We start from the raw sequence: 23,583 nt of genomic DNA on the forward strand, positions 1-23,583 counted from the left end.
GGACTTCCTCTTCGCTTACACCGCATCTGGGGCTGGGATAGACTCACCCCCAGATTTCTCTTTTGGCTGCAGGAAGCTCTGCAAACTCCCCATGCCATTTCCTGCACCCATTGCTCCTCAGCTGCAGGGGGTGGGATCCCTGTACAGACACCTGCTCCCGCATCCGCCCAACCCCCGTGCATCCAGACCCCCTCATACCCAGACCCTCCCGCCGAGCCTCAACCCCTACACTGAGAACCCCCCCCCATATGAGCCCCACTCCTCCTGCACCCGGACCATCCGCACGAGCCACCTGCACTTGGATCCCCACCCCACCGAGCTGCAACCAGCTGCACCTGGATCCCCACCACACTAAGCCCCTCACACCCAGACCTCCTGCTGAGCTATATCCCCCCCATATCCAGACCCTCCCCCGCTGAACCCCAATCACCTTCACCTGGACCACCCTGCAGAGTCCCATACCATTGCACCCAGAAGCCCTTGTGCATCTAGATCCCCCCGCACCCGTACCCCCCCTGAGCTGCCCGCACCCAGTTTGCCACACACAGAACCCTCTCAACCCACACATGGATCCCCCCACACTAACCCCCTCCACACTTGGCTCCTGCCTTGCTGAGCCTGCCTGCCCACACCTAGTGCACCTGGCATGGAGGGGCAGGGCCCAGGGGTGTTTCAGGGGCAGGCCTGGTCCTTGCACTGTGTCAGGGTTGAGTGCAGCCTCACCGCTGAGTCCGTGTCCCAGGGGGGAGCTGCACAGTGATCTCCCACCTCTGTGCAGCCAGTGGCCTGTGCTCCCCAATGCCATGCTGGAGCCTCCACATTTATTTGACAAATAAAATTTGCAGAATTTTAAAATATTGTGTGCAGGATTTTTCTTTTGGCACAGAATGCCCTCAGGAGTATAAAATGCACTCTGTTGCTGAAAACTTACGTTGTATCATATGATTTAAAAACAGTGGGTTTTTTTTTTTTTTTTTATCACAACTGCTTGCTGTTTCACCCAACATGAACGTGACAAAATCTTGCTGAATGATGGTGCAGGCACCATGAATTGCACTATTGCTCCAATCTCAAGTAGCTCCAATAAGTGAAGGTCACAGCAGAGCATTCCAACAGTCTGCTAGAGAATCCAGGATTTACAAACAGTTTTGGAAGTTTACAGATAGAAAAAAATATAGTCTGTTGCAGAAGCCAAGGAAAGTGCTACATCAATTGTAGACCAGCTCCTTTATTTAACCTGAAATCATGGCCTCAAATCATATGCCCCATATGTTGTGAACAGTGGAGGACTGTCATCTTTGTCTAGCCCAGAGATCTCAAACTTAAATCACGAGGGCCACATGAGGACTAGTACATTGGCCCGAGGGCCACATCACTGAAACCTTTTCATACAATGATACAAAAGTATAGTAAAAAATGAAGAGTAATATAGTATGCTATTAAAAGTCAATGTATTAACTTTTTTAAAACGGTGACTGTCAAAATTAGCAGACTTTTCACATTATTTCATTTTTGGCCACTTAGCTGGCAGCGTTAATTTGTTAATTGTATGAGTTAAAAAAAATTTGTCAGCCTGTGATGGGGTGTCCATCCCACACAGGCCCTGAGTGGGTAAATGTGGGCCAGAAAGGGCCAATTAACCTTATATGTTGGACCTGGAGGGAAGCCAGGGATTGATAAGAACTAATGGAAGATGAAGCCCAGTGGGGGGAAGACCTGGGCTAGGATGATAAAGCCAGGAAGTGACAGCAGGAAGGAGGCTGTAGGGTGGAGGTCTGCAACCACTCCTTAGAGGGAAAGGGAGTTGGCTAGAGACAAGGAGGAGAGTAAACCCTGTGGTTCTGTCCTGGATTAGGGATTCTTACAAGAGGCCTAAGAGGGTGGAGCACCCACAAGGAGGTGCTCCTGCAGTGAGTGGACCCAGGTCTGCAAATGTACCTTCTAATTTCAGTCCAGCAGTGTTCTTTCTCACTTATGCTTCTTCACCGGTACTATATTCTGCAACTGGAATTTAGAGTCTTGTCTAACTCCCATTTAAATCAATGGAAAGAATGTCATTGACTTCAATGGGGGGTTGACTAGACTCATAGTCAAAAGTCCTGTTGATGATGCATAAGCCAGAATAGCATACAACTCATGCTCCCCATTCCCGCCCTGGCCCCGCCTCTTCTTCACCTCCTCCCCTGAGCGCACCGCGTCCTTGCTCCTCCCCCCTCCCTCCTGGAAAGTCCTAAGCACCACCAAACAGCTGTTTGGCAGCGGGAAGCACTGGGAGGTAGGTGGAGGAATGGGGACGCAGTGCGCTGGGTGGCGGGGGGGTGAAGGAAGGGGACGGGGAGGGAGGCGGTGCCTATGGCGGGCTGCAGGAAATAGCTCCGTGGGCTGCATGCTTGAGAACCCTGGTCTAGCCAAAGGTTTACCTTTGATCTGCTGATTGGGAGAGCCCTGGGCTCTGTGGAAGACATCAAAGCTAGATTAAAGGGAGAGATGTTTGCTTTTTCCTCTGCAATTGCTCTTTTCTCCTCCAGACTGTACGGGGCATCTGATAATAAAATTTCCAAGGTGCTTCATAAACTCAATGTACTATACAAACATTTATGCAAGCATTAATCTTTACAGTATACTTCTGAGGTCGCTACGTAGTAGTAGTATCTCCTTTTGCAGATAGAGCAACTGGAAGCAAGAGGCTAATGGCCTAATTTACAAACCTGCTGAGTACCCGCAAATTCTGCTGAAGTCAGTGGGAGGTGTAGGTACATACCATCTTTTGAAAATCACACCCCGTGTATCTTGCACAAAGTACAACAGAATGTAAGTCTCAAAATCAGGATTAGAATTCAGATCTCCTGACTTCCAGGTCTTTGCTTAGTCCAGTATGTCAGTGACCTTAGGCAAGTCACTTACCTTCTCATTGTCTCCAAGTGACTTGGTGTCATAGATCTTGTCAGGCTCCCTGCTGCCAGTGGCTCACCAGACTGCTGGGAGGGGACCGAGCCACTGGATTCCATGTGTTTTAGGCCTCTGGAGTCTGAACTCAGCCCAGGACTGTCCATGTTTTGTGGACCCAAGTCACATTTTCTGTCTAGCACTCCCTTCTCAGAGCTATAACCTTGTGGCCAAGCTGCCTAGCCCCTGGGCTCAGTGCTGGCCCCTCAGAATTCCCTTGTAGTTTAAATATACCTTCTCCCAGAACTCCACCCAAACTTTTTGGTTTACCTCTTCAAGGAGCCATGTGGTAGGAGAACTGTATAACACAGACACTGCACAGAATTCTAACATATTATTGCTCTTTACTTAATCAAGGAAGATGTACACAGATCTATTCAGAAGAAATTACCCCTACGCACATTTCCTCAGCATTGCAGAGTGTTCTTTGGGCTGGGGTCTGGGTGGTCTTTGAGATGGAGGATCCTTCCCCTGCAGCTACATTACTTCCCTTCCGACACATGGAGCCTCTCTCCCTAGGTCTAACCTTAGCCAGTCCGTCCACTTCCCCACTCCTGATCAAACTTCCATTGTGTTCCTCTGTGAGTCCTTTTTTAACCTTTTGCTTTGCTCGCCTGTCCTTGTCCTGTTGTGATAACTTTCCACTGCTCTCCATTCTCACCCTCCCTTCAGGCAGCAAGAGGAAGTATCTTCTCCAAACTCAAGCAGCCCCACTGTCTTGAGGTACTTTACCTTGAAAAGATGGTTATTGAGTTCTAAGTATTCAATTTCCGCCCCCTGCCTTGTCCCTGGTTTGGCAGAGACGTGATGCAACCCTTCCTGCTCATGGTGGATACACACTGACAAAAGGGCTTCATGATGCATCTGTTTTCATAATAACTTCATAATATCAAACAGGATTCATGAGTTGTAAAGACAGATTCCCTCCGAATTAGCCCACTTGGCTAGGTAATTAAATTTGAGACTTGGAGTCAGGAAATCTGGGTTCTAATCCTGGTTCCAAGACTGACTTGCTGTGTGATTTTAGACAAGTCACTTAACTTCTCTGATCATCAATTTCCTAGCTGCAAAATGTGGGCAGTGATACTGCTACTCCTTTTGACCCAAACAGTTATCCAGGATTTGGAGTCTGTTGGGCTATTTTAATTAGGAGGAGAAATTGATAATAGTCATGTATTTCTTTGAGATAATCTTGTTTATTTATAAGAACGTACCGAGTCCTGTTTCCCTGAACACAGTAGGAATCAAACACGAGATGGATTCCTTGCTCAATATTCCAAGCCTCTTTTTCCAAACCACACTCTACCCAAGGAGTGCGTGCTCTCTCTCTTATCTTTCTCTCAGTGTCATGTTACAAATGTTTTGCTGGTTGTTGTTGGCTTTCTGTCTGCTTCTGTGGTGTTTCTGCTACTTCTCTGTCTCTCACACAGTTCCATCAAACAATACTCAGCAAACCCCCTACACCCAAATAGCTCAGTGTCTGACCCACTTTGCATGTGGTTTGGGTCATGGCTCTTACTTGTCTATCTTACTCGAAAAGGAGCTTAACTGCTCCTCAATTTCATACAACACACAGCATAACAAACATTGTGAGGCATTACTAATAACATTTGCAAAGTACTACAGTGAATTAGTGTGCATAATTAAGGCCACTCAGTGGCAGAAATGAGAATAGAATTTGGAAGTTCTTGATTCATTTACCAGCCTATGACGCTTCTAGAAACAGCAGACATATATTGCGAATTTGCAAGCTAATATTTGAGCAAAAAGGTGCTATTTGATTTTTCAAATGCTTCAGAAAATGTCATCTCAAAATGTCACAATAAAACAAAACATTGGGGTTATGAAATTGTATGGAACAACACGGTAAAATATTTTGCACAAAGCTTTTTTTTCCCTTTTCTTTCTGTTCCTTCTTGTTATTCCTAGGGGCTCTATTGAGTCTAAAGAGAGGCGAAGGAGATAGTTCCTGCCCCAAAGAGCTTAGGGTCTAAGTAGACAAGACAGACAAAGGAGGGGATAGAGTGAAGAGTATGATGATCTACCAGTTTTTTTCATTAGTTGTACTTAGCTGTATTGAAAGTAAACAATGATGTGAAACGTTTGATAAGATTGATTAATGTTATGTCACTGGTCCATGTGTATCTGAATCTATTTTGTAAGGCCTGCATGCTAGTGTGGTGGAAGATCTATTGTGATACAGAATACAAAGGAGAGAAAGTGGAGCATAAGCTACATGAGCCCTTCTTAGATTCTTAAATAATCACTTTACAACTTTGTTTTCACTGATGATGCTGTAAGAAATAAATTACTTTGCAGTTAAAACTATGTATTTCAACAAGAAAACAGAATGCACTTGCACCAATTTGTGTTAGTAAAGTTCAATGCACCAGGGAATTTCTGACCATATGTTTTGTTCTGAAATTAGATTCTAATTTTTCTTTTGAACAATGTGTTGAGGAAATTAAATTAGTAAGTCATCTGTAATCATGCCAGCTCCTAGTTTAATGCACAAGGAAACACATCTGATATATCGATATCTATAAAAGAAGTGATTAAACAGAGAACATGTTTTATGAAAAATGTAATCCTTAGGTATAGGAAAAAAATCTTTTAACCCAAGCTTTGATCATGGCTCTTTTGGTCCCAGATAATCTACAGGTTACAAGACAGTAAGGGTCATTATGACATTTGGAAGATTAAATCATTACATTAATCTTTAAAATATATTATAGAGGTTGCTTGAATCACTGAGCATCAACACCTCCCTAACACATCCTGCTTGGCCTTCTCTCTTTCTTTTGCTGTCGAGCGATTAAAAAAATTAATCACGATTAATCGCACTGTTAAACAATAACAGAATACCATTTATTTAATTTTTTAATGTTTTCTACATTTTCAAATATATTAATTTCAGTTACAACACAATACAAAGTGTACAGTGCTCACTTTATATTTATTTTTGATTACAAATATTTGCACTGTAAAAAATAAAAGAAATAGTATATTTCAATTCATCTAATACAAGTACTGTAGTGCAATCTCTTTATCATGACAGTTGAACTTAGAAATGTAGAATTATGTACAAAAATAACTGCATTCAAAAATAAAACAATGTAAAACTTTAGAACCTACAAGTCCACTCAGTCCTACTTCAGCCAATCGCTCAGACAAACAAATTTGGTTATAATTTGCAGGAGATAATGCTGCTCACATCTTGTTTACAATGTCACCTTTACAAAGTGAGACCAGGCGTTCGCATGGCACTGTTGTAGCCAGCAACTCAAGATATTTACATGCCAGATGTGCTAAAAATTCAAATGCTTCAACCACCCTTCCAGAAGACATGCATCCATGCTGATGATGGGTTCTGCTCAATGATGATCCAAACCAGAGCGGACTGACACATGTTCATTTTCATCATCTGAGTCAGATGCCACCAGCAGAAGGTTGATTTTCTTTTTTTGGTGGTTTGGGTTCTGTAGTTTCTGCATCGGAGTGTTGCTCTTTTAAGACATCTGAAAGCATTCTCCACACCTCGTCCCTCTCAGATTTTGGAATTCAGATTCTTAAACCTTGGGTCAAGTGCTGTATCTATACTTAGAAATCTCACATTGGTACCTTCTTTGCCTTTTGTGAAAGCTGCTGTGAAAGTGTTCTTAAAATGAACATGTGCTGGGTCATCATCTGAGACTACTATAACATGAAATATATATGGCAGAATGTGGGTAAAACAGAATGGGAGACATACAATTCTCCCCCAAGGAGTTCAGTCACAAATTTAATTAATGCATTATTTTTTTAATGAGCATCATCAGCATGTCCTCTGGAATGGTGGTCGAAGCATGAAGGGGCATACGAATGTTTAGCATATCTGGCACGTAAATACCATGCAATGCCGGCTACAAAAGTGCCATGCGAACGCCTGTTCTCACATTCAGGGGACACTGTAAATAAGAAGCAGTCAGCAGTATCTCCTGTAAATGTAAACAAACTTGTTTGTCTTACCAATTGGCTGAACAAGAAGTAGGACTGAGTGGACTTTTAGGCTCTAAAGTTTTACATTGTTTTGTTTTTGAGTGCAGTTACGTAACAAAAAAAATCTACATTTGTAAGTTGCACTTCACGATAAAGAGATTGCACTACAGTACTTGTATGAGGTGAATTGAAAAATACTGTTTTTTTTTAATTTTTACAGTGCAAATATTTGTAATCAAAAATAATATAAAGTGAGCAGAGTACTTTGTATTCTGTGTTGTAATAGAAATCAATATATTTGAAAATGTAGAAAAACATCCAAAAATATTTAATAAATTTCCTTTGGTATTCTACTGTTTAACAGTGCGATTAATCACGATTAATTTTTTTAATCTCAGTTTATTTGTTTGAGTTAATCGCATGAGTTAACTGCAATTAATTGATAGCCCTAGAAATAATGTTTTTAAGTTGTTGGCTAGATGCACTGTCCTCATGCACGTGGAGGAAGGTGGAATCTATAATAACAGCGGGCATGTCTACACTTTGAGTTGGGGATGTGATTCCCAGCACAAGGAGACATACCTACACTAGTTCTGATCGAGCTCGCATACTAAAATTACCAGAGTGTAGCTGGAGCAACATGAGTGGCAGGAGGGGCCAGCTGCCTGGAGTACCTTCCAGGCATCTCAGATGGGTACATCCTTGAGGCAGCTAGCCCTTCCTGCCACTTGCGCTGCTGTGGTTTCACTCTGTTGTTAGTGTACTAATTTGAGCTGGGAATTACGACCCCAGCTTGAAGTGTAGACGTACCCTGTTTATTGTTGTCATCTTTCATTTGTATTCGGATAGTGCCCACAATGTGCTAGGTGCTGTCCAAACACACCGAAAGACAATTTGTCCCTTAAAGAGTTTCCAGTCTAAATAGGCAAACTATGTTCAAAAGGTGGAGGAGAGGGGTACAATCAAAATGTATGCAACTTCTTTTTTTTTTTTCCTTAGGTATCAGCTATGTCGGAATGCCTCTCTTCCTGTCTGTTACAGTTATTAGTGGGACAATTTCTTGCAGACATGGTGGTAGAAATAAGTCTTGAAGAGAGTTTCTAAAGAGCTGAACACAAGTAGCTATTCAGATTAATTCCATACATAAGGAGTGTCTTAAAGGAATGTATGAGTACAGTTTATTTAAATTTTAAAAACTTACAAAACACTAGTAAAACTTCACAAATTAATTATTTATATTTGTTTTTGCAGTTACCTAATATTGGCCTTGATCTTCTAATGTGTTGTACTTTTCAACGGAGAATCTTGCAGTATGTCATCTAAGTTTATGCAACACTAACTCCACTGTTCTCTTTTCTGGTACTCCCAACCATCCTGTGTTAGCACTGATCATCTTATTCCCTTCAGTATTTTTACTTGCCCACCTCATGGTTTTCTCTGATCCTTGGACTTCTTATTGTTACGTGGGAAGATACTGGAACAAATTATTAAACAATCAGTTTGTAAATACCTAGAGGATAACAGGTTTATGAGGAATAACCAGCATGGATCTGTGAAGAACAAATCATGCCAAACCAACCTAATTTCCTGTTTCTCAGGTTATTGACCTAGTGGATGGGGGGGAAGCAGTAGACATGATAGATCTTGATTTTAGACACATCCCACATGACGTTCTCATAAGCAACCTAGGGAATTCAGTCTAGATTAAATTACTGTAAAGTGGGTGAACAACTGATTGAAAGACTGTACTAAGTATAATTATCAATGGTTCATTGCCAAATGGGAGGTCGTCTCTAGTGGGATCATGCAGGAGTCTGTCGTGGGTCAGGTACTATTCAATATTTTCATTAGTGTCTTGGATAATAGAGTGAAGAGTATGCTTATAAAATTGGTAGGTGACACCAAGCTCAGAGGTGTTGGAAGCAGTTTTGGAGGACAGGATTAGAATTCAAAATGACCTTGACAAATTGGAGAATTGGCCTGAATTCAATAATAACTACAAAGTACTTTACTTAGGAGGGGAAAATCAGATGCACAGCTACAAAATGGGGAATAATTGGCTAGATGGTAATACTACTGAAAAGGATCTCTGGGTTGTAGTGGAGTACAAATTGAGGATGAGTCGACAGTGTGATGCAATTTCAAAAAAGGCTAATATCATTCTGTGGTATATTAACAGGAATGTTGTATGTAAGACACAGGAGGTTATTGTCCTGTTCTATTGGCGCTGGTGAGGTCTCAGCTAGAGAACTGTTTCCAATTCTGGGTGCCCCACTTTAGGAAAGATGTGGAAAAATTGCAGAGAATCCAGAGGAGATAAAAGGTTTAGAAAAACTTGACCTATGAGGAAAGGTTAAAAAAACTGTTCATGTTTGGTCTTGAGAAAAGAAGACTGAGGAGGGATCTGATTAGTCATCAGATATGTTAAGGGCTATTGTAAACAGGACAATGATCAGTTGTTTTCCTTGTCCATTGAAGGTAGGACAAGAAATAACGGGCTTAATCTGTAGCAAGGGAGATTTAGGTTAGATATTAGGAAAAGCTTTCTAACTATAAGGATAGTTAAGTACAGGAATAGGCTTCCAAGGGTGGTTGATCCCCATCATTGGAGGTTTTTAAGAGCAGGTTGGACAAACATCCATCAGGCACGGTCTTGTTTACACAGGGGGCTGCACTTGGTGATTTCTTGAAGTCCCTGCCAAATCTACATTTCTATGATTCTGTGAAGCACCTGCTCCACTCATTCTCAACTCTTATAACACTGTTGTTCCACTTCCATCCTGCTATTGAGTTTATACTGTTGCAAAATTTGCGGAGGGCTGCATTTTCCTCCAATGGTGTTTCAAAAAATAATGGACTTTATTAAAAAAAAAAAAAAAAAAAAAAAAGTCTCACTTAGAAATATATTTATCTTCAGGAGGAATTGATAAGATGTTGGGAGACTGTATTTTCATAAATATTTACAGTTCATTTTAGATTTCCCTTGTGGCCATGGAGGAAAGAGGAAGTCTTAATTTTAAATTAATTTTTTGCACATTCAGAAGAATTTTATTTGTCTATAGTAATTCTATGTAGAGTTTCATATAAGGTTGTTTGATTCTTTTATTAATTTAAGCCATTAACGTATAAAAAAATACATTTCTTTATGATAAACACTTAACAATTTTTGCATGTGTAATTTACATTATAAAGCCATATTTCATAGTAGCACAATACTAGTCTGTAATTCCTATACATTAGGGTATTCAATATTTATGCCCATACCTAACTGTGTGTTTTTGTTTTGTTTTAAAAGGTTTTTCTCAAGAGTGACCGAGTTGCCAGAATGGTTCACAGTGGAGGATGCTCTGCAAATGACTTTAGAGATGTTTTTAAGAAAAACATAGAAAAAAGGGTCCGAAGTTTGCCAGAGATTGATGGATTAAGCAAAGAGACAGTGTTAAGCTCTTGGATAGCCAAATATGATGCCATATGCAGGGGAGAAGAGGACTTGTGCAAACAGCCCAATAGAATGGCGTTAAGTGCTGTATCGGAACTTATTCTGAGCAAAGAACAGCTGTATGAAATGTTTCAACAGATTCTAGGGATCAAAAAATTGGAACACCAGTTGATTTATAATGCCTGTCAAGTAAGTAATTGGTCTTGCTCAGTTCTGTAGCATTCAAAGCCTTTCACGCAAAAGGCCAAATCTTGTCTCCACACCCTCCATCAGTGCAGCAGACCCTAAATACAGCAGAATTATGTGGTTCCACTGTATGGCGTCCCATGTCTGCAGAGAGGCCTCACAAGGAGACTACACCCTGCGCAGAGTGGCTTTAGAGTGGCTTCTTTATTAAAAAGAAAAATCATTAATGATTTAAAAACCTATTGATACATTTTACAGTCTTGCTGCTGCAGTGATTTGGGTGATGGTAGAACATGGTATGGTTTATATATTTTTAATAATGGCCACTCCATGGCAGCATGGAAAATGCGGGAGAGGGGTAGGAATTTGAGGCTAGGTGGGCAAGGAGCATAGTGAATGGGAATATATCTATGCTGACCCATAATGAAATTTTGTGTGCATTGGAGCTTGGTGGCCTTCGTTGCTACTAACTCCAATGAACTGAGTTAGCAGCTGCTTTGCTGTTCTGCACTGTGGAAGAAGAATGATTCTCCCCAAACCATTAATAGAACGAGAGCAAAGCCAGTTTAATCAGGATTTGATCTAAATCAATTACAAAATAAACAACCTACTAGTACAGCAGAACCCTGTTTATCCGCTCTAATTGGGACCGGGGCCATATCCGATAATCAAAAAATCGCATAATCTAGCCAATGGGAGAGTGCGAGGCTGCAGCACCATCTAGCAGCTACAGGAGAGGTCACCTGCTTCTGGATCTGAATGTGCTGGTTGTTCAGTTAATACAGAGAACTGGATAATGGAGGGTCAGATAAACAGGGTTCTATTGTAATATAAAATGTATTGCCATAAAACCTGTAGACTGCTAAAATGTTCTTCTTGTAGCTATAACCTCACTATTTTTTTTCAAAAACGTCATAGAACTATTTTAGAATGAAAAAGTACTGTAATTACTAAATCTATTATCCTTCATAAGGATAACAGAATACAGCTATCTTACTGCAACCACCACCACTACCAAAATAAATATAAATTAATTAAACTTATTTACTTACCTAGCTGGCTGACCTTGTCTTAACAGTGGTGTGACTGTAAATTCGCCATTACTTGACCTTTTAATGCAGAAAATGATGGTAGCTGTATTGATAATTTGTCCAAATTATTTGTTTATAACACACATCTTTAGCCATCCAAGAAAAGTTAAACCCTTAAAAGGCATCCCATTATTTAACTTTTCCATATGACTTTCCTACATATTTTCGGCTGTTTTGCACTTTGTTCTTTTGACTAACACTTCACAAGTTTTTTTCCCCCCCTCACATCTTTCCACTTAATGGAACATATCAGTAGTTATTTATACAGTGCAATCAATACAAATCCAGATAATTGTATAATTTCAGGAGTGGTCAGGTTAAACTCCATAAAATAACACTTCTGGAGACCTTCCAACCAATGATCACCAAGCACTTTGCTATTATTAATGAATGAACGCTTAGAAGCTTTTAACTGGATATAATTATGCCATTAGGAAAAACTGAAACACAGATGTCTGCTTGCCAGAGGTCTGGGAACTGAACCCAGATCACCTGAGTCCTAGGCCTGTACGTCAGCGACTAGACCAGTGGTTCTCAACCTTTCCAGACTACTGTACCCCTTTCAGGAGTCTGATTTGTCTTGCTTACCCCCAAGCTACACCTCACTTAAAAACGACTTGCTTACAAAAACAGACATAAAAATACAAAAGTGGCACATCACACTATTACTGAAAAATTGCTTAGTCTCTCATTTTATCTGTATGAAATTTTAGTTTGTACTGACTTCACTAGTGCTTTTTATGTAGCCTATGATAAAACTAGGCAAATATCTAGATGAGTGGATTTACCTTTTGGAAGACCTCTGTGTACCCCCAGGGGTACACACATCCCTGGTTGAGAACCACTGGACTAGACTGTGCTTCAGACTTTTTTCCCCCCATGCTCTATATGGCAGGCCAATGTACACCAACAGGACTATATCAGCACAGGGGGAAATGAGAAATCTTGAGGATTGACTACTAAATGTACGCAGTGGATTGACATAAAATTATACAACAAAATTGTTCCTGTCACTGAAACATTTGCTGTGTTTAGTGACCCTCACACTCTCAGCTTTTACCTCTGATGGAACACTCTAATGTTTGTATTCTGGGCTATATATTGAAGGTGTCTCATTTTCAGTTCCAGCTGTTCGTCAATAAAATAAAACGACTTCTCAGGAAATAGAGGTTTAAGTGAAAAGAGCTTGAAATTATTCCATAATTTTATTTGTCCTCTTTGCCCCCTTCCCACCCTCCTTCCCTTGGTCTCTTCCTCCCTCCATGCATGTACCCACCAGAGGACTACTAGCTTTGTGACATTCTCCCCAATTCACATGGGGAAGTTGCATGGGACTGACTTCTGAGGCATGAAGATCACAAGCAGAGGTAGAAAATGTTTTGCAAAAGGGACTTTTAACACCACATAAAATGCTAATGAATCAGTTGTATTATTCTACAAATAAACAGCCATAGCTGTAGTAGAGGCCCTGTAGAAATAGTCTTTAAAGACTGTTAGAATTGCATTTTATTTTCATTTCCACTTTTTTCCCCCAGGTGGCTCCTGATGTTTTTAGGTCCCACTTTACTTTTCCTTGTAGACAGCCAAATTCTGTCATTATGTTTATTAAATCCAGAGTAACTCAACTGAAGTAAATGGTATTGCTATGGATTTAACTGTAGTAACAGAGGTGAATATGTCTATAGAGCTTTGAAGAATGGATTTTGGTTGTTAAGAACTGAAAATAGTTGTGCTAGCGCAACCTAATGGTTATGCCCAAAGGCATTCATTTGATTTAATGCAGGAATTTTAATAGAATTATGGAAGTTAGGCTAATAGAGGTTTTCCAACTCTATCTAGTCCAGTGGTTTTCAGTCCATTTTTGGTCTGTGACCTGCAAAATGACTAAAAATATCATCCAGTGACTGACCATATTCCACAGTCCTAGTGGGATTTTGGGTCACGGGACAGTCTTTTTGGTCTTATGAGTTGTAGATTTTTTTTTTTTAAATGATGTGGAGGTGGGGACGGGCTTGTGTATGTGCATCAAGGGGGTTGTCTCCCAAGATTGGTAAGACTGCTGGTATGGGGAGCTGGTGCTATGGAGTGTAATGGGACTTTTTCCTCCTCCTTACCTGCACAGTGCTGAGCTCTGCAGGTTGGGAATCCTGTACTACACCTCCTTGGAGCACTTCTTTACCTGTCCCAGAGCCAAGCCATTGTGGGTATGCATTCGGGGGTGGGGAACAGAGCAATTGTTGTCAGTTTGAGTAGAGGACACACAGCAAACAAGCAGGAGTGGAGGGAAGCAACACGCAGCAAACCAGAAGGAGTGGGGAAGGAGAGAGCTACTTCAAACCTATCCCTGACCAGTTTCACTATTGGTCATAGTTTTCCAGGGATTTTGTTTCCTTTAGCCGGGGGGGGTGCAACCCACAGGTTATCTCCTAGTGACCATTTCCAGGTTGCAGCACACCTGTTGAGCCACATTGACCCAGTTTATCCTCCTCACAGTACAGGATTGTTCCAGTCTGCACACTTTGTGTAATGCTTTGTGCAGTCCAGTTCAAGCAATTAGGTTTCCACTTTTCTCTTTGGGAGATTATTCCAAAGTCTAAAATCATAGATCTCAGTTTTCACAGCAAGTGTACCACAGGCAGCTAGCGACCTGTTCCTTATGCTGTTAATGGTAGTTTTTGACAGAGAAAGCCTTCACATCCCAATATAGCTATAACAAGTGTTTTTTTGTTTTGTATTCTACTTCCCTGTATTTTCAGGGTATTCACAGAATGGGAGCAAAAGTGAAGTGAAAAATCAGAATAAAGCAAAATTACATCCAGACAGCACCTACTATTTACATACCTATCCCCACCCCACATACGGGCATGCTCTTTTATTTCCCTTAGCCATGGCTTTTTAGACTTGCAGATAGTGACAATCAATACTAACCAGGAGGAGAGGAAACAGTCAGACAAGTGAGAAAGAACAAACAGATGTTAAAATTGAATTTTTGATAGAGGTTTCGATGAGTCAGATTCTGGTTTGTGCTTCTGACAGACTTGGAGTCTGAAATGAAATCCTGAGTGAGCTTATTCACCCTTTGTGAGAAACAACCATCACAGCAAACTTGTATAATTACAATTTGTTTAGAGAGTTGTAAGTTATTTGTCCTCCTCTTTGTACTTCAGTCCCTTTGGAAACACCAGGCTACAGAATATATCTTTGAGGGGAAACTGTCCTACAGTTAAGCTGCTATTTTTGAGGCCCATAGATGTGGGTAACAGTAGGTAGTGCTGCCTACCAACCTCTGTTCACTGTCTCCCTCTGAAAGTTTTGCAGCAGCTGCCTGTGTTAGGCAGGAGTACAGAAAGCAGCTGCTCTCTTTGCTTTGCTGCAGGCTCCAGCAGCGCCCCCACTGGTTGCCTGCAGTATTGTGCCCCACCGCCTTGAAAATGGAGCTCCCTCCTTCTCATCCTTGTTTAGGGGAGTTCAGCATCTTTAGGGATGCTGCTTCTCACTGACTGGTGAAATGAAATTCACCAGCCATGGCAAGTTGAGGTGGGAAAAATGGGAGAAGCGAGTGTCTGGCTGTGGAATATGTTGGGTCCTCAGCTTTCCCTGCAGTAGATAGAGCAGCAGGAGTATCTGACAGGAGAAGTTTTGCCTCTCTGTCTCTTCTAACACAGTCTGCCTCCTCACCAATTCCCCTTTTCCTCAGGGGGGAAGAAGAGGACCTCCACTGCCAGTTTGAAAGGGAGAGGGGATTGAAGTGCATCAGGTATTTCAGAGGACCAGCTGGTTCAGGGGTAGAAGGTAAATTGATGCTTTGTTTCCCTTGCCATATGGTCCTCTGCTTCACAGCCCTCAACCAACTGGTCCTTTTCCTCCCCTCTGAAAAATGTTGAAATAACTGATGCAATTTCCTCCATTTTAGAACGTTTTAAACTTAACAGACCATAACTTGGCTCTGGCAAGTATTAACAAATACACACCGAAGCCAGGGTTTGAACTGGGGGGGAGTGGGGGGAGAGGCTGTGATATTCTTCTAAGTTCTGTCCACAAAATAGGTTCAGCTTGCATCCTCAAAATATGATGCTGCTTAGAGTAAATTGCGCAGATATTAAAAATATAATTGTGTGTGACACTTGGCTCCATTAGCTGTTTGAGCTTCAGTGCCTCTTGGTGTGGTTTGTGTATGCACAAGGGCTCTGCAAGGCTCTTGGGTTTGTTTTTTTGTGGAGGGGAGCTGTAGCATCTCCCAAATACCACCCATTTGTGGCACCAAAATGAGATGTCAGTCTCAGGGAATTGTGCGGATCTGTGATACCCTTCTTGCCTTGCTTTCAAGAGGAATGAAATCATTAACATCTCTGCCTCAGTTATACTCTCTTCACAGTTTTGAGGTTTCCTTTGCAGCCATAATAGCTAGAGACTTAATTTTTAAAACATGAATGCTGAGATTCTGGAGAATAAGAGAGTAGTTTTCAGAGATGCCAGTTTTGTGTCTGGGCCTGTATCAGCTATTTGCTATACACCAAAGCCACTAAAACAAACATGCCCCATCAACCCAGAGCAAGTTCTCTTTTCTCCTGTTTGTAAAGACTTTAGGATCCTGTGCACATTTCCCATTTATAAGCAGGGCTTCTGAGCCTTCTCCTTCCGCATAAGCATGTCCCCTGACATGTATATCAACCAGGAATGTGTGTTTTATTGCAGTAGCTTGGCAATAAACTTTCCGTATAACAACGTATCATATTTTTACTTGCTGTGTTTCCTGAGCTCTCGTCTCACCCTCCTTTTCTCTTGCCTATCTTTGTTCCTTAGCTTTTCAGTCTCTTGTGTCTAATTTTTTTCCCTCCTTTCCTCATCTATAATTCCCCCTTTCCCCACCTCCTATATTTTTTTCTGTTTTTTCCCCTGTTGACTCCTTCTATCCTTCATGCTACATTTTTGTGCAGGATGAATGAGGCGTGGGAGATCTGGGGTGAAAATTTCACCCTAGCTTAATAGCCCTTGTATATTGCTGCAGTGGCATTCCAGGGCATCCCAGCAGCCAGCCAGGAGGGAATACCTCAGTTCAATGCATAGGACCTCTGTAGCCTGCTGTGCACATGCCGCCACCACAGGTCCCTGCACAAGGGGCATGATAGGGTGAGAGAGGATGGGTCTGTAATACTGTGTTACCTGTGGTGATTCTCAGTAGTGTTGTAGCCCACAGGCACCCTGCAGTTGCATGCTAAACCTGTGCTACCTAGGTTACATCAGGCACAGGGCTGCTGGTACAATTTGTATAGTGGGTGTGCTGAGAGCCATTGAACCAAACTGTATATGATAGAAATCACTGCAAGCCAGGTGGTGCGGCAGCACCCACAGCACCCCTAGTTCCAGCACCTATGGTCAGGTGCCATTTCAGCCCCAAGAGTAGCCCAGAAGTGGGAGGGTACAAAGATGGCACTCCTGGTTGTGAGTTGGACTTGGGAGTCTGTTCCTAAGTATGTGTTGAGAAGGGAAATAATCTGCTTTATTTAACAAAAGACACACAAAAAATCCAAACTCGTAGTCAACATTGCTTTTATGATTATTTTATTGCTGTTTCTGTGACTACTGGGAAATATGACTGCTTTCAGAACTTGGGGGTTTTGGTGCATATTTAGTGTTTCAAAGGAACATTATCAATTTGAAATCTCGTGTTTCACAAAGAGTTCTTTCCAATATTGCACCTGCCCTCTAATTCCTTCTGCCAATTTACAATCACATGTTCCTATTTTTAAAGATGTTTATCTTCCCTTTTGCTATGTGAAACACCTACACAAGCAATGAGGGAAACTAACTGATTATACAAGGAACTTGTGAAAATGATTATATGTAGCTAAAACTGCACTAAGAACTGATCAAATCCAAAAAAAATGTCTCTAATCTCTCACTTCTAAAGATCATAGGTGTTTTGTGTAACAATAGGGGGCAAAAAAAAATAGATGCAGTAGTCTCTTTTAATAGAATATAATTTACCGGTGACAACTTTTAGAATTCCAAGGTCAGCTTCCAGTGGGAATATATAGGTTTATTTATTTATTTATTTATTTATTTATTTTTACCTCCCCACTAGGGTATTTGACTGGTCCAAATATTATTGACCGGTCAAATATTGATTAAATATTGTTAAATAATATAAAAAAAGTTAATCGCTGTCATAGTTTTGTTTGTAAGGGAGAGGCTTAATGGTTAAGCATTTTTCTCTTTGTGTTGGGGGAAGAGGTTTAATTACTGAATCCTTCACTCCCCGCCCAATTTCTTTGTGTTTGTTTAGTCAGTTTAGATTGTAAGCTGTTTGGGACAGGAACCATGTCATTTAATTTACTTAATGTGCTTTGTAAACCGCCATGTACATTAATGGCCTGGTATACAAATAAAGATATAAATACATACATACAGAAATACAATGTTTATTCAAGAAGATCAGTGAAGGTGCTCAATTTTCGATTTGTCACCTTTTGCCAAACAGGTGGCATTAGCGTGTAGTGTAACATGAGTGATCAAGACAATTAAGTAGGCTTGCAAACAGATGGCACCATGATAAAATAAAAAAAGTAGGACACCAACTACAGCAGGGTACTCTTGTTGAAATATTTGACCATGGTCAAATAGGCCATCAACTGACATTATTTGACTGGTCAATTGACTGACTGACTTGCCAAGCCTACTCCCCATAGCTTCCTTACTGTTGTTTCCCAAGCTACAGGTCTCTGCAAAGTTTGTAAGTTATAGCAATCTGGGGTACATTATATGGGAGAACAAAGATCTGCTGGCTTCAGACATTCTAAAGATATTTACAGGCTTCCATGGAAATTTCCCAGGTTACATTTCTCTAATTATTTAGGATGAGTTTTAGACTGAGGCTGGCTATTAGGAAACAGGAATTAAACTATCCGACTTTAGTTGAAGTTTGACCATATATGGACTAAACTGGATTTAGGTGTTCAGCTGTGAGCTTTATAGAAGAAATGGAAATCTAGGAATCTTTAGAATCCTTCAGAGCCACAAGAAGGCACATCCGTGGTGTAGAAGGCTTCCAGCTTGTGCGGCAGAAATGTAAGAGATAACATAACCGTAGCAACAAAATATAATTTGAGAGTCTCATTGAGAAAATATCCGTAGTGTTACCATATGTCTGGGTTTTCCCAGACATGGCCTCTTTTTTTGATCCTCTGTCCTCTCTATCCAGACAGAATATTCAAATAAGAGGCAACGTCTGGGGGTTTTGTGGAGCAGACGTTGCAGCTCAGAAAGAGTCCTGATTGGTCCGTTTCCCGATTGGTCCCTCCCTTGCATCTGCATCTGATTGGTCTCTCGCAACTACCAGGATCTTGCCCACTCAGGCCCTGACTCCTAGCCCAGAGGAGGGGGAGAACCCTGCAGGGAAACACTGACTGACTACTGTCTGTGCCAGCTCCCTGCCACCATGACAGGGAGCTACACTGCCCCCCAGGTTAACGCATGCGATTAATTAAAAACAAATTAATGTGTAATTTTTTTAACAAGAGTTAATCGCACACCTCTGGAGATGAAATTTGGGGGTAGCCAGGGAGGCATCAACCGTGGCAGTGAGCAGGACAAGAGACTCCATAATATCCAGACCAGACGTGCAGATTACTGAAATCCTCAGGGACGGTCTTGCGCCCCCTCCCCCTGCGATAATCTACTGATTTGTTTTACATCAGGGGAGAAGTAAGGGCAATCGCCAGCAGTCACAAGGACACAAAGCAGGGAAAGGGCTCTTCGGAGCCACTGCTGCAGGATCCCCCGCCCTCTCCCACCTGGGTGACTCTAGGGGTCTCTCGCCCCACTGCACTAATTAATAGTGACCCAGTCCTATTGTCTGTGGGCAATTTGGGAGACCCTGTTAAACACCTTCCAAGGGGGGGGAGAGATGCTGCCTACACCATCCCCTCCCCACTGGACGAGGCTGGCTTTAAGAATGGGCGAGAGGGGCCAACCCCCAGGGTGCCATACTCAGGGGGGAACTGCTACATGCCTCTGGGGCAGGGGATTTTTAAAAATCGTTTGACAGCCCTTATTGGCTCATATTGTGAATTTGTTAAAAACAAGTCTTGGTTTCGAACTAAAATATTTAAGATACCCAGGACCTCAAGGTAATTTGCATGTATAATGTTGTTTGCATATATGGCACTGAGAGTTCTTTATGGTAGCCAAGTCTCTCCGCTTCATTTTTCTGTTTCTTCACACTCTGCATGGTGATACTCAGTTTAGTTCAGTACACACAGCATAATTTTGGCTCCAATTCACTGCATCAGAATGCAGCTTGGACATACTGTTGAGTGTTAGCCACGGGGAGTCAGGTGCAGCCCTGATCCTCAGCCAACCCAGCCCTGGTGGAAGGGAGAGTGACCAGGGTCTGCTCTAACTTCTACCACTAGTGTAAACTACATAATGTAACAGATCTTGTGCCAGCAGAGGGATTGGCCATTGTGCAGCTCTGCTCCATGCCGCCCCCAAGATTCCACATCCTGCCCTGTACATTTGGGTTTGTGGGAGCAGCTGGTGTATGCAGTGAAGTTGACAGACTGGAAAATGGAGGACTTACCATCTAATTACTCCATGCCCTTTCTTCTTTGGGTTCATCTCCATGGATCTGTTACAATAGGTACTTCAGCCTGTTTGCTTCTTGGGGGCAGACTCAGACCTGCCAGTCACTGGCAGCAGGGGAATGGCTTGTCTCCTGAACTTTCTCTGCCTCCAAACTGTCAGCGGCTCAGCCAGACCTTCCTGCCGCAGAGCTTTTCTGAGGAATATTCCAAACTTTATTTTGAATGTTTAGAGTAGTAATTCAGTTGAATGATGTCTGTCAAATTCCCATCCGTGTCCCAGGGCTGCATATGACTTTTGGGAGACATTATCGTCTCAGCTCTTCTTCCCTTTCTGAGGCATTTACTGCGGCTGGTGCTCCTGAAGGCGTCAGGGCAGAGCTAGGCCAAGAAAAGCCAGTCTGTCTTCTGCTCCCCCACCTTATCAAGTGTCTCATTAGGAAGTTTGGCTGGCTGTGTGGGCAGAGAGCGGTTTTCCTCTCAGCCCAGTCTGGGCAGGGTTTCCCCAGCAGGAGGGGATCCAAGGGTGGGACTGAAGATTCCAGCTCTGCTGGGCAAGTTGCAGGCCAGGCCAGGCTTTGGCATCCTCTCCCCAGGAGGAAAGGAACTAGGGAGGAATGGAAAAGAATGGTTCCAGGGCAACTGCTCCCTCCCTACCCTTCCAACTCATTGGAGTGAAGTCAGAAGACCAGTGCACCAGTTGGAAATTTGCACCTGAGTCCCCATAGCATGCACGAGCTACCACGTCTCTGATTGCAAAGTTCAACTACCTCCTCCTTCTGCTTCCCAAAGGGTCACAGATGGAGGATATTGGACACAGCATGGACACTGCCCTTGTCAGAGAATGCGGTAAGGGGCTTTTGGCCCAGGTATCTTCCTTTGCTGCCACTTCTATAACAGAACTCCCCTTCCACCACCCTCCACCCCCTGGGGATCCCTACTCATATCCAAGACTGAAACCTCCAGGGGAAACACAGACCTATCTGGCCCATTTGGATGCCATGCAACAGAGAGGAGTGGAGCTTCTGGGGCAGCCCGTCCTTGAGCCCCAGGTGAGTAGCTCCTTGAGAAACCGAGAAGGAAGCCATCTGAGGGAGGGGAGACAAATGAGCTCAGCCTCTTTGAGCATGTGGACATCACTAGCAACTTGAAATATTTTCAGAGCAATCTTTGAGCCCAATTTTCCTCCACCCTCTGAAGCAGTATTAAGGGGATAAACTCAAAGGAAACTAAACAGTGTTGTTTCCCCGTCTCACTTTCAGAATGCGATCGGGCAGATAATCCTGAATGCCCGATTCCCCTGCTCACCTTCCCAGGGTGCAGCAGGACAGATCAATGCAGAAAAGACCAGGCCCTAGTTGTGCCAATTCCTCACCTCATGCCCGATCCGAAACATCTAAATAAGTTCCTAAAAGAGGCTTATCTTCAAAGCATTCTTGCTTTACCATCCTCAGACAATTCTTGTTTGCATACGGATGAGACCCATTTTCTTTTCCTAACTTTGATCATTATCATTTGATCTTCCAGGGTCTCTCTCTATGTAGTAGTAATAGTGGCTTTAAGGAAGAAGGAAATTCACTTATCTTTTCCTAGACAATGTTTCTGATCAGTGCTTTCAGAGTGAGACGGATCCTGGAGTATCTTTGATTCAGGACAAACAAAGACAACACAGTGCTAGGGAAGTCGATCATAGGCTTGGGCTGAGGATGGGTACTATCAGATAAGAGAGCTCACCTCAGAAGGATGTTAACAGAAGATGAAAATGGCCATAATGGAAAACAAATGGAGTCACAGAAACAAAAATCTAAGTCTTATTGGAGCTTATTGGGAATTTTGATTTCAGGCATAGGCAAGCTTCAATGATCCAGAGTTCCTTTGTTAGCTATGTACTAACTCCAAGTATTCCCTCCACATCTCCTTCTATCTCATCTGTTGGCAGATAAGTATCTCTAATTTCTATATTCTTTGCTCCCACAACTGGTGAAAGCGGTGAATCAGATTTATTTATTGATTTGATTGATTGAAAGGGATCTTCCGGATTCAGTTCAGGGAACAGCTACCAGAAAGAGATCACAGGCATCCACCAGCCGGAACAGTTCCATCTGTTCATTCATTCTTTCATATGTGTTTCTTGAGAATGGCATTCCTCACAGTTATTGTCCTGCTTAAAAAAAGTAATTTTGTTTCTAGAATATTTGCCCAGAAGCTGCATCTTTAAATTTAAACTAAATGTAAATGCTGATTTCATTTCAAATAAATATGAACTCCCTCCTTCTGTGTAAGGCTTTGTTATTTAGACATGGTTGTTTTTTTCACTCTGTGAAATCTGAAAACAACTTAGTTAATGAAACGTTTGCGTCTTGAAAAAGTATAATAAATTGGCAGTTCAACTAAAGATACACTGTTCTCTTGAATTTTAAGGCTCTTATCTAATTAAGTGACAGCCAGATACAATTATTTGTGATAAATTATTGGTGTGACATTCAAGGTGCTTTTGCATACTGAATACAGCATTCGTTAACATTTATTGCCCTAATTACATAGATTCACTTTGCTTTCAACACTCAAGAGGAAATCTAATCAATAATTAACGCTTACTGAGAGAAACATTTTACATAATATTTTGAAAATTAAATATTAATTCTTCTGAGGCAAGCCCTCAAATTTGCGTTCACTTTATAACTGAAGTCACTGTGGAACAATCAAGTGATGATTATCTGTCTTTGTGTTACAGAAAGCCTGAATTTTACAAATGAATTCTGGGAAAATTCCTGAAAGGGTTTAATGTTATAGGAAATAAATAAAAAAAAAACCTTGTACAGTGAGTTTGCATGTATGCAAGTCCCTGGTCATGGAGTGTCTTTGGATATGCTATAAGTGTTTTATTGCATCTTATAAATACATAAGATAATTGTCATTACAATGGACTCCTTTCTCCAAAGGTGTCACTTGTCACAGACTCCCATCTATACTTCTAGTGCAAAATGGATGGCGAAATGCTGAGCACTTTAAAATTCCATGGTATTCCATTATTCTTCCCCTGCTATAGAATGACAGTGAGCCCTAGTGCCTCAACAGTCAGTTTCTTTCTTACCATTGATGCAATAGAAGCTGCCAGATGCTGAGGTGTTGATGTGTGAAAACATGAAATCACTTGCTTTTTCCTTCTTTGCTAGTATTTGGCTGTTGGATTTATGAGTGTGACTAGTCTATATGAGGAGCAATGTAAGGGTTTTTTATTTGACTTACAAAACAATGAGTTCTGTGGTAAGCTCAAAGAGGATAAGAATGGCTGGAAGTTTTACAATAATAAATAATATTTGGGTCTGATGCAGTTTTTCTTTCCTGTTTTTCGTGTAGT

At 41.8% G+C, this 23,583-nt stretch overlaps 1 protein-coding gene across 14 annotated transcripts in view; it reads left to right on the top strand.

Moving 5' to 3' along the window:
- The window catches only part of CADPS2 (calcium dependent secretion activator 2), a 581,803-nt gene that overhangs the window by 169,669 nt on the left and 388,551 nt on the right, over positions 1-23,583 (top strand). For all 14 annotated transcript variants that reach the window (XM_065397473.1, XM_065397474.1, XM_065397479.1 and 11 more), the window contains exon 3: positions 10,220-10,552. In XM_065397473.1, the coding sequence (XP_065253545.1) occupies positions 10,220-10,552 (333 nt within the window). The remainder of the gene's footprint in view (positions 1-10,219; positions 10,553-23,583) is intronic.

Source organism: Emys orbicularis, chromosome 1 (assembly GCF_028017835.1).
Source record: "Emys orbicularis isolate rEmyOrb1 chromosome 1, rEmyOrb1.hap1, whole genome shotgun sequence".
NCBI lineage: Eukaryota > Metazoa > Chordata > Testudines > Emydidae > Emys > Emys orbicularis.